This window comes from Hirundo rustica, chromosome 1 (genome assembly GCF_015227805.2).
Source record: "Hirundo rustica isolate bHirRus1 chromosome 1, bHirRus1.pri.v3, whole genome shotgun sequence".
Taxonomy (NCBI): Eukaryota; Metazoa; Chordata; class Aves; order Passeriformes; family Hirundinidae; genus Hirundo; species Hirundo rustica.
The window spans coordinates 40,138,266-40,148,134 of record NC_053450.1 but is presented as its reverse complement, the minus strand read 5'-3'; the positions used below and the strand labels follow the sequence as shown (position 1 = coordinate 40,148,134).

The window sequence follows — 9,869 nt, the reverse complement described above, 5'->3', positions numbered from 1 at the left end:
TCTGCATGGATTGGGCATGGGGCAGTCTGCTGGTTACAGACAAGCCTTCAAGAAACTGACCTTCAGCAATCCCAAAGGAATTGGTGAAAACATCTGAGCTTTGAACCTTTCAAAAACTGATACATTGTCTGTCCCTTCAGAGTGAGACATCTATCTTAGGTATGATACTTTTCTACCTGATTTGAAATTTCTCTTTAAAGCAGTGAGAGTTTTACAAGGCAACACTTGCTCTAAATTATGTCGTTTTCCCTGCCCGAGGCTAAAAGGGGCTTAGATAAGAGGATTGTTTGTACCAGCATCTTGTGTATTGGTACAATGTAATTTTTCTTAATTTTTTTGAAGGGGGTAAGAAGCTACACAGATTTCATACTGAAACTCAGAGATTTCTGGAGCATGGTTTCCATTTTACCTTCATTTTTTCTCAGGGCTGGCAGAGCTGCTGCCTGATCCCTTCTCCAATCTGAAGCAGACATTCAACATGAAAGAAGGTACTGTCAAACAGATGTTTCAGGATGGAAAGCAGGATATGACACTCAGGAGTATCAGCTTTGACAATGGGAACTGTCCTTTCTCCTTTGTAACTCCACAATGGCAGCTTCTACAATTCAGTTCTTCACTGCACTGAGCCTGCACCCTGCACCCCCTTCCCACCAGAGCAATATACCAATGGAAGGTGATGTATGGTTTTCCAGTAGGTACACGTTTATATTTAAAAGACTGAAATAATACATGTGATCAAGTACTGCAGCTGTACTAGGAGTGCCTCTGTCTCGCTCTTGACTGGAGTAATTTTTCTTCCCCGTGGCTATATGGGGCTGTGTTTTGGATTTGTGCTGAACACAGGGCTGATAATATAGCGATGTTTTTGTAATTGCTCAGCAGGGCTCACACAAAGCCAAAGCCTTTTCTGCTTTTCAGGTTGCCATGCTCATGAGAAGACTTGGAGGTGCATGGGAGGATAGGAGGAGACACAGCAAGGACAGGTGACCCCAATCACCAAAGGGATATTCCAGACCTTATGGCATCATGCCCAGTATAAAAACTGGGGGGAAGAAGGAGAAGGAGGGGGGATGTTTTGGGTGATGGTGTTTGTCTTCCCAAATAGCTATTACACATGATAGGGCCCTGCTCTCCCGGAGATGGCTGAACACGTGGTAAAAACGTGGAATTAAAAAGTATTGTGAAATTAAAAAGTAATGCAAAAAGCGAATTAATTATTTGTTTTGCTTTCCTCGGATGTGCAGCTTTTGTTTTCCCATGTAATCTGTCTTTATCTCAGCCCAGGAGTTTTCTACCTTTTATCCTTCCAGCTCTCTCCCCGATCCCACTGGTGTGGGGGTGAGCCTGTGCGAGGCTTGGTTGATGTCTGGGGTTAAGCCACGAGAGTCTCCAGCCGCAATGGATATTGCCAGTACCTGCACAGCGTGCAGCTCAGCAAGGTTCGCTGCACCCCGGCCCAGCGGGGTTTAGGTGCAGCCTGACGTTTTTAAAGACTCAGCTTAGAAACGACTGGCTGAGGTGTCAGTAATAAAACAGCAGGTGCTGGAAAACGACACGCAACGAGCGCCCTTTGCTCCACCATTGGCGTTCTGAGCTCCGGCACCCGCGGAAACACCGGGCCCGCCCCGCCGGCGGCGGCAGCGCGACACCGCTGCGAAGGCGCAGCAGGTGCGGTTTACGGCGCTGCCGTAAAGCGCCGCGGCCGGGCGGGAGCCCCGCGGGCGCCCTTGGGAGAGGGCGGCCATGAGCGGGAACGGCGTGAACCGGGCCCTGGAGCTGCTGCGCTCGCTGCCCAGGGTCAGCCTGGCCAACTTAAGGCCCAACCCCGGCTCCAAAAAGCGGGTGAGTGCCTGCAGGACTGTCCCGCTGGCAGCGGGCGCGCCCCGTCCCCGTGTGGTTTGCTCGCAGGGTTGTGAGAAGGACATCATCCTGGCACGACAAGGAGAGCGGCCTGGCCAGGAGAGGCGTGGAAAGGCAGAGGAGTGGGTGGCACTGCTGTGTGTGTGTGTGTGTGTTTGTTTGTTTGTGTATATTGCCCTTTTCGGGCCTTGTGGCGATGCGTGTGGCCATCTCCACAGAGAGCTGGCTGATGACTGCTGCTGGTTGAACCTCGGCGCCATTGCCGGGGCTGGAGGGGAATAGTGGAAGGTTTCTAACTCCACATGTTTGTGGGATGAAGTAATATGTTTGGAAATAGAAGGTTAGAAGGCGTACAAAGAAAAGGAATGTAACGCTAGCTAATATTCTTGTTCCTATTTCTCGAAAACAAACCTGTGATCTGCCTCCTTATAAAGTGGTGGAGAAATTACAAAAAGAGAGGAGAAACCCTTGTGGTTCGGGGGGAATATTAGTGAACAGGGAGATGAGGTTCAAAGGCTGAAGCCATAGGAACAGAGGAGGAAACAGCAAGCAGCACTCTCCTAAAAGTGCTGAAGACTCCCTAAAGCTACTAAATAGTGCAGAATTCAAGTGCAGTTCTGTGCTAGACTCGACCATCCCTGCCACAAAAGGAATCTGACTTGTCCCCAGACTGTTTGTGGTGCCAGCTGTGCTCTGAAAAATCACATTAACTGTTTCTCTATTTTTCCACTAGAAAATATCTATAACTTAATTTTTCCTCAGGAATCATCATTTTGCTCGGTTGTCTGTATCTCTGAAATGTAATGTTTTATAGGTACTGAATTCTGAAATAGTTACCTAAATGTCTCACTGATTGTTTTGAAGGAAAGAAGACGTGGCCGTGGAAGATACGGAGGTAAGAAGTGTGGCCGAGGTCACAAAGGAGAAAGACAAAGAGGGAATCGACCCCGATTAGGCTTTGAGGGTGGTCAAACTCCATTTTACTTGGCCATACCAAAATACGGCTTTAATGAGGGACATAGGTGAGTTTCTAAACATTTACTTGGAAATTAATCATTGTCTGCTTTTCTTGAGCTTTCTCCTGAAGCAAGAATCTAATGTACCAAAACAGGCCTAACTGAAAAAGTTTGGCTTCCCAAATTCCTCTCAAGTTGTTAGCTACTTTACCAGAAGAACTTCCCATTTCTTGTGAGATTGTTCTTTTAATTAATTATTTCCTGTTTTACACATCTGTTTATTTACTCTCTCCTCCTCCTAATCCTTCATGGGTAGCAGGTTACCCTTCCTCTTCTAGCTGAATTTTTCCTCTGAAACTATTCCTTCATTCCTGCTTGTTTCTCTTTTTGCCTCATAACTCAGTGAACTGACTGGGAACAGTCCCAGTGACTGGAGTGAGGATGCTGGGCATGGAAGGGTAATCCAAAGCCTTGCTTTGTTGTTTCGCTTTGCTTTATTCACCAGAAGCTCTGATCTGCTGCCAGCCAAACAATTCTGCTTCTCTTCATGGTTCTACCTTTTCAGCCCTCTGACACTGTGATGTTTGTCTCTCTGTGCCCTGCCTGTTCCATCTAGGATCCTAACAAGCTCTTTAATACCAAACCTGCTGGATGAGACATTAAATCACTTTTCACCGTTGTTCTCCTTGGGCATTTTGCCTTGTTTAATGCTTCTGTCCTTTTTTCACATTATACTTATTTGTGTTGTGTCCTCATTCCACCTTTTTAATGTTTAAGGTTATTCTTCTACAAGTCTTTTCTTCAGTCACTGTTCCTACCTGGAGAGATGTATGTCAGCATTTTCCAAATTTCCTTCACTGATATTGATAATTAAAAAAAATTAATTAAAATTCTTTTTTTTGTTTGTTTTGTTTTGTTTTTGTGGGTTTTGTTTGTTTGTTTTGGTTTTGGTGGGTTTTTTGGTTGTTGTTTTTGTTTTTTTGTTTTGTTTTGTTTTGTTTTGAGCTGGGTTTGTTTCATCAGATTACCTGGGCCAGCAACCATTTTGTTGCTTTTTGATCTGGTCTTGCAAACTTCGGTGTCCGTACAATGCTGTGACAGGCAGTAGCAACAAAAGCCTGCTACACCGAGCGCACAGTTCAAGGATGAAAAGACTAATGTGTATTTGAGAACTGTTAGGCTTGATTTCATGTTCCATTTCCTGATACCACTTCGTCAAATAGCTGAGCACTTTTATGTTTTCATTCTTAATGCATGCAGTAGAACTTACAGACTTGTCCCAGATGTTAAAGGGCTTCCTCTGATGCTTAATAGTTTTGAAATGTGACTCAAATTCTATTTTCAGGTGCTGTTACTTCCTCCTGTTTGTTAAATTATTATAAGGGTAAACAAGAAGCACTTTCAATAGCTGAAGGCAGAGTGTAAATCCACAGTCCTGCAAAGGAAATGCTGCAGAATGCAGACACTTAGCTTCTTATGTTAATAGTGGTCACAAGTTCATGAATAACCAACAGCAATAACCCAGCCTCCTGCAGTGACAATAAGAAATTATTAGGATCTTGATGTTTTTAACAACATCTGACAGCATGTGAAAACAAAAAAAGTACTCTAGTTTCAATGTTGTTTGCAGAATTTCAGTGTCAGGCTACTGTAAATGTTCCTGTGGTGACCACTCTAAGTGCACTCAAGGGACACAGTTGGGACAGGGGGGAGCACTCTGAACAAAGTCTCTGCCTGTTTATCTCCACCCTACTCCTCCTTCTGCCTCCACTTCTTGAACTTTTCTCTGTAAGGCACTGTGTGGCAGCACAAACTCTTGTTGCTTGGCTTTTGTACGTGGCTTGCCAGTAGCAGAGATCAGTTGCTTCCCAGTTTTTGAGCTGCCACTTCTGATAGCAGCCATCAAACAGATCATAGGAGGAAGTTTTGGGTATCAGCATAGGTGGTATGCATAGACAGGAATAGACTTTGGTGTTGGAAAACTGCTGGGGGGGGGGGTTGGTTTGTACAGTAAAGTTAGAACTCGAGAAAAAACAAAAGTAGGTTCTGCTGAAGCCAGTGGCTGTTGACAAGAGATTCTACCCCCCTTTGTGGAATGTGGGTTAATGCATATTTTCTCAATATTTCTCTTCCTTGATGGTGTTTTGAGGGAGATTCCTTTCAGGGCTTTCTGAAATGTTCTGTAATGGTAATGGACCAGAAAATCTTGCTGTATGTAAGCTATGTATGTACAGTATTTTGCTGATAGTCTTTGACTAAGTTTGTGTGGGAGGAGATGTTGGGTTTTTTGACTTGTCTATCAGCGAAGCACCCCAGGTGCTTGAAAGTGGTAGTTATTTACAGACCATGTTGAAAGTGTTTTTTTGTCTTTCTCTCCAGCCTCAGACGTCAGTACCAACCTCTGAGTCTTCAGAGGCTGCAGTACCTGATTGATTTGGGCAGAGTTGACCCCTCACAGCCGATTGACTTAACTCAGCTCATTAATGCCAGGGGTGTGACAGTGCAGCCCCTCAAGAGGGATTACGGTGTCCAGCTGGTGGAGGAGGTATGCAGACAACACACTTGGTACCCCAGGCTTTCAGGTTGTCATTCCCATGGTTTGGAAGCATCTTTGGTTCTCCCCAATTAGTTTGCGGTGGGACTTTTGTGGGTCACAAATCCACTAGAGGGCACTGTGTGTCAGCAAAAAAGAGAAGCAGCTCGGGAGGATGTCTTCATACTCAGGGGACTGCAGTAATGAGAGTTAAGGAGTACCTAGCAAAAGGCTGTAGAAATACTTTACAACAGAAAACTCAAATGTACTGGAAAAAGAAAAAAGAATATTTTGGAAATGGAAAGGGTTTTTTTATTCAACCCAATGAGAGCAATTTGCTTAGCTATCTTGCTGCAGGGAACAAGCAATTAATAATATTTTGTGGGATTTAATGTTCCTTACAAGTTTTCTGAGAAGTATAAATGTATATTTTAAAATACTCGTTTTAATGTTACTGTGATATGTGTTGAAATTTACAGGGTGCTGATATTTTTGCAGCAAAAGTAAATATTGAAGTGCAGAGGGCATCTGAATTAGCAATTGCAGCCATAGAAAAAAATGGAGGTGTAGTAACAACATCATTCTATGACCCAAGGAGCTTGGGTAAGAACTTCTTTTAATTTCTGCCTTTTTTTTTTTTTTTCTGAACGTGCAAAGATTAAATGGTCCAAATCAAAGTTTCAAACACAATTCTTAGTAGAAAATCATCAGCTTCTAAAAGCTTCAAAGTTACATATATATTTATAGAATTATGGAATACTTTGGGCTGGGAGGGACCTTAAAGATCATCTAATTCTGGACTCCAATGGTGAATGATAATGCATCCTCAGTTTTGCCTTTCTTCACCATTCACCTGTTTAGTCCTTCTGGTGTTAGTAGTTGTATACCAATCAACCAGTTAAGGAAATCTGAATAGCTTTGTAATAGAGGAACTAAAAATAATGTTTTGCTGAATTTTTGTCTTCTGTTTCCCATGTTTAATAGCACTAAGAAAACTCAGGAAAAAATAGATTTAAAAGACATGGTGGATGTTTATATTTTTAATTTAAAATGCTTTTCCACTTAAAGTGAGGAAGTAAGTTACAGAAGCTCAGAATCATTCCAGTTAAAATGGCCATTGTTTTCAGAACACTTTCACTGAAGAATGAGGCTTTGCTTTGCTTGAGGCTGCATCCTGCCTAACATTCATTCATGGAGCTTTTATTGACAATAACACAGCTTTCATGTGTGAATGAGGCTGAGAAGAAGAGGAATAGACATTTTTAGTGAGCAAAATATGTTACCCTGGAGTGATATAAGTTCTGGGATTTCTTTCATTCCACAAAATAATAAAAATAATAAGGTTAAAAGGTTCTGGAATATAATTTGCCAAAATCTGTAAAATTTGAGGAAGAGAGGACAGTACCAAAAAGGACTAAATGGGTGCATGTGCCATTGATAGTTTATTTAAAATACTTATAGAAGCACTAAATTTGACATTAGTTGGTACACTGTGTAAATAGCCATGCAGATGCATTTCTTCAAACCTGGAAATAGTAATTTAAATAAGCTTAGTTATGGTTGTCTTTCACAAGTAGGCATTCTAAACATATTAGAAGTGGCAACTCCAGACTGGCTCTATAAATATCAGTTAAAACATAAATATCAGTTGTAAATATCAGTGTTTGTGTGGTTAAGTGAAACTTGCAAAGCACTATCTCATTCTGAGCAAGGATATTCTTGAGAGTCCATTTTTTTGATGTGAATGTAGTAATTAATTCAGTACAAAATAAGGAGGTGTCATTTAATGTCTTGAAATCAGTGTTATGAAGTGTAGTCACTAATCTTCTCTCGTGTTTGCTCACAGAAATTTTATGCAAGCCAGTAGTATTTTTCCTGCGTGGCAAACCTATCCCGAAACGAATGCTCCCACCTGAAGACCTCGTCCGTTACTACACAGATCCCAGGAATCGGGGCTACCTGGCAGATCCATCTAAGGTCGCAGAAGCCAGACTGGAACTTGCCAAGAAATATGGCTATGTCTTACCAGACATAACTAAGGATGAACTCTTCAAGATGTTAAGTGCACGCAAGGATCCTAGACAGATATTTTTTGGTCTTGCTCCAGGATGGATCGTAAACCTGGCAGACAAGAAAATTCTAAAACCAACTGATGAGAATCTGTTGAAATACTACAGCTCATGAGTTCAGGACTGGACACAATTGCAGGTGTACAGGAAACATCTGGGTATGAAATAATGGGTAGAAGTGGTGTGTGTTTGTTTTTAAGACTCCTGTTATACTAGAAAAAACTTCTTCATGTTATCTTCTGGTGTTGCTCTCAACTTTTTTATTGTCATAATAGAGTGTATCAGAAGCCTTAACATTTGCAAACAATGTGGAGTCGTGACATAAAGTATGGGTCTGGGCACTTTCTCTTCCAGTGGTTTGCCAGTTATTTTTTCAGACAAAAGGTTTCGGTGTTGCATTTGTTTCAGAGGATAATTCCAAAGAGTCATTTGACCTAATAATTAGTTTATATTTCCCCCTCTCAATTTAAAATTGGAAACATAACAAGTTCTAGAAGATGTGTCTTGAATAGCTCTAAGAGGTATTTGTGGTTGGGGAAAAACAAAAAGAACCAGAAATAAAAAAAGTACTAAAGATTGCATTCACCTCTTCAGTTCCATAGCTGTGATTTGGATTTTGCCATCAATAGCACTAGAGCTTGAGAGATCTTGATTTTTCTTTTATTTCTTCATGTGCAATTGAGGAAGACAAGAGTGTGCAGCTTAAAATAACTTTCTATCTAAATTTGGGGCTGGGGGAAGATAGATGTCTAAATTAATGGCTTTTATTATTTGAACAGAATTTAAAATTTGTCCTGACACAAATGCAGTCTTATTAACAAAAATGCATAGCAGGACCCAGAGTCAATAGATGACAGCGGTAGCAGATTATGAAGGATGGGGATGTGATGTACACAGTTAAAATTCAGTTTTCAACTTGATCACAGATTGCATGTGTGAAAGGGACAAATTAATTTAAATGTTGTGAAAATTTATGAACAAATTGTGTTTATGAGAAAACAGCATTTTAATCACACCAATTTGATTAAGTCTTGAAAAATATTTTTCAACAAAGGTTTGTTTTATCAGTCTCTCCAGAATACTTTTTTATTACTGTGCAAGAGTATTCTAGGTTTTATGTAGAAGCTTAGAATTGGGCATTTGAGACACTGAACCAGACAGTGAGGAAGGATGAGAGGGGAGACCAAGATAATGTATCAGAATGTGCTCTGACTGCTCAGAAGTTAATGGGCTGCTTCATAATTATGTAGTTTAATGGAAGCTGAATTTGGCTTTAAAGCAGTCCTAATTTGATTATAAGAACACAGGAAACAATCCAGGAGACCAGAAGATGAGAAGTCATCTTGCTTTCCAATTTTCATGTGCCTTTGGAAATACTACTTAGAGTTTCCTGTAGCTGCCAAACCATCCCATCTCATAGAGAAAGTCGTTTGTGTGCAACTATCTCTTTCTCCTGTATGACATCTGTATTTTGCTGGGATACCTCAATGTGGGGGAAGATTTTTCTTAAATCTTTTTTCTTTCAGACAATAAAAAGAAGCAGATGTATTTTTGTTGGTGTTTGTCAATCAGCCCAGATTTTTCCTTCCCTCAACAACCTGCCTTATCAATTAATATGACCATCTATAATCACAGAACAAAATAAAATAAATTTTCTCATTCTGATTAAATAATCTGAAATGAAGAGATAAGAATAAAAGGGCACTAATTTTTGACAATTTACTCTTCAACTTCTATTGTTCTTTGTTAATGTGTGTTAAATGCTATCAGTAATGGTCATTCCCCTGACTTGGGTTTTAAGTGTAGGTAAAACGGCAAAACAACAGCAATATAAAATTGGACTATGAATAGCAGGAATTTTGTTTTATTGACATTAACATTCATATTTTATAAGCTGCTCAACTCTTTTTTGGCACATTAAGAACAATACTGTGTGCCAAAAAAAGTACAGTTGGTGTTAACTTGAATGCAAAGTAAATAACTTTCTCACTTTAGATGTATCCTGTTCTGCATCCTGATGATTGTTGGTATGGAACCTTAAATGACAAGCAATACTTTTTTCTTTTTCTTTTTTTTTTTCCAAGTTTTTGTTATTACAATAACTTTACAATAACAATATTACTACTGCCTCCATTTGGGGAAGGAGTTGGAGAGGGGGAAGAGTATTTATTGCCTTCCCTTATTTGTGCCATAATGTTTCTGTTTTTATGAATCAATTCACAATTGTATTTTGTGGAGGTGGTGGTACTCAACAGGAAAGCTACTTAACTGGAAGTGAAGAAGGAAGTTAGTCATATTAGTGAAGACCAGAAGACAAAAGTGTTTATGTATCATTGTGTATTTTGGGGAGGAGAAAACGGGGGAAGGCAAGTTTGTTTCCATTTCTGCTCTTTGTATTAAAATGAACAAATTGCTCTCAGCAGTTTTTTTTTTTCTAAATCCACTTCTTTG

The 9,869-nt window shown here is 40.5% G+C and overlaps 1 protein-coding gene across 1 annotated transcript; it reads left to right on the top strand.

Moving 5' to 3' along the window:
- Nucleotides 1-1,697: 1,697 nt before the first annotated feature.
- On the top strand, nt 1,698-8,921 carry MRPL15 (mitochondrial ribosomal protein L15). Its single transcript, XM_040064208.2, has 5 exons — nt 1,698-1,842; nt 2,725-2,882; nt 5,196-5,361; nt 5,829-5,952; nt 7,196-8,921. The coding sequence occupies exons 1-5, from the start codon at nt 1,744-1,746 to the stop codon at nt 7,531-7,533; spliced, it is 885 nt and encodes a 294-aa protein (XP_039920142.1). The 5' UTR covers nt 1,698-1,743; the 3' UTR covers nt 7,534-8,921.
- Nucleotides 8,922-9,869: the final 948 nt, after the last annotated feature.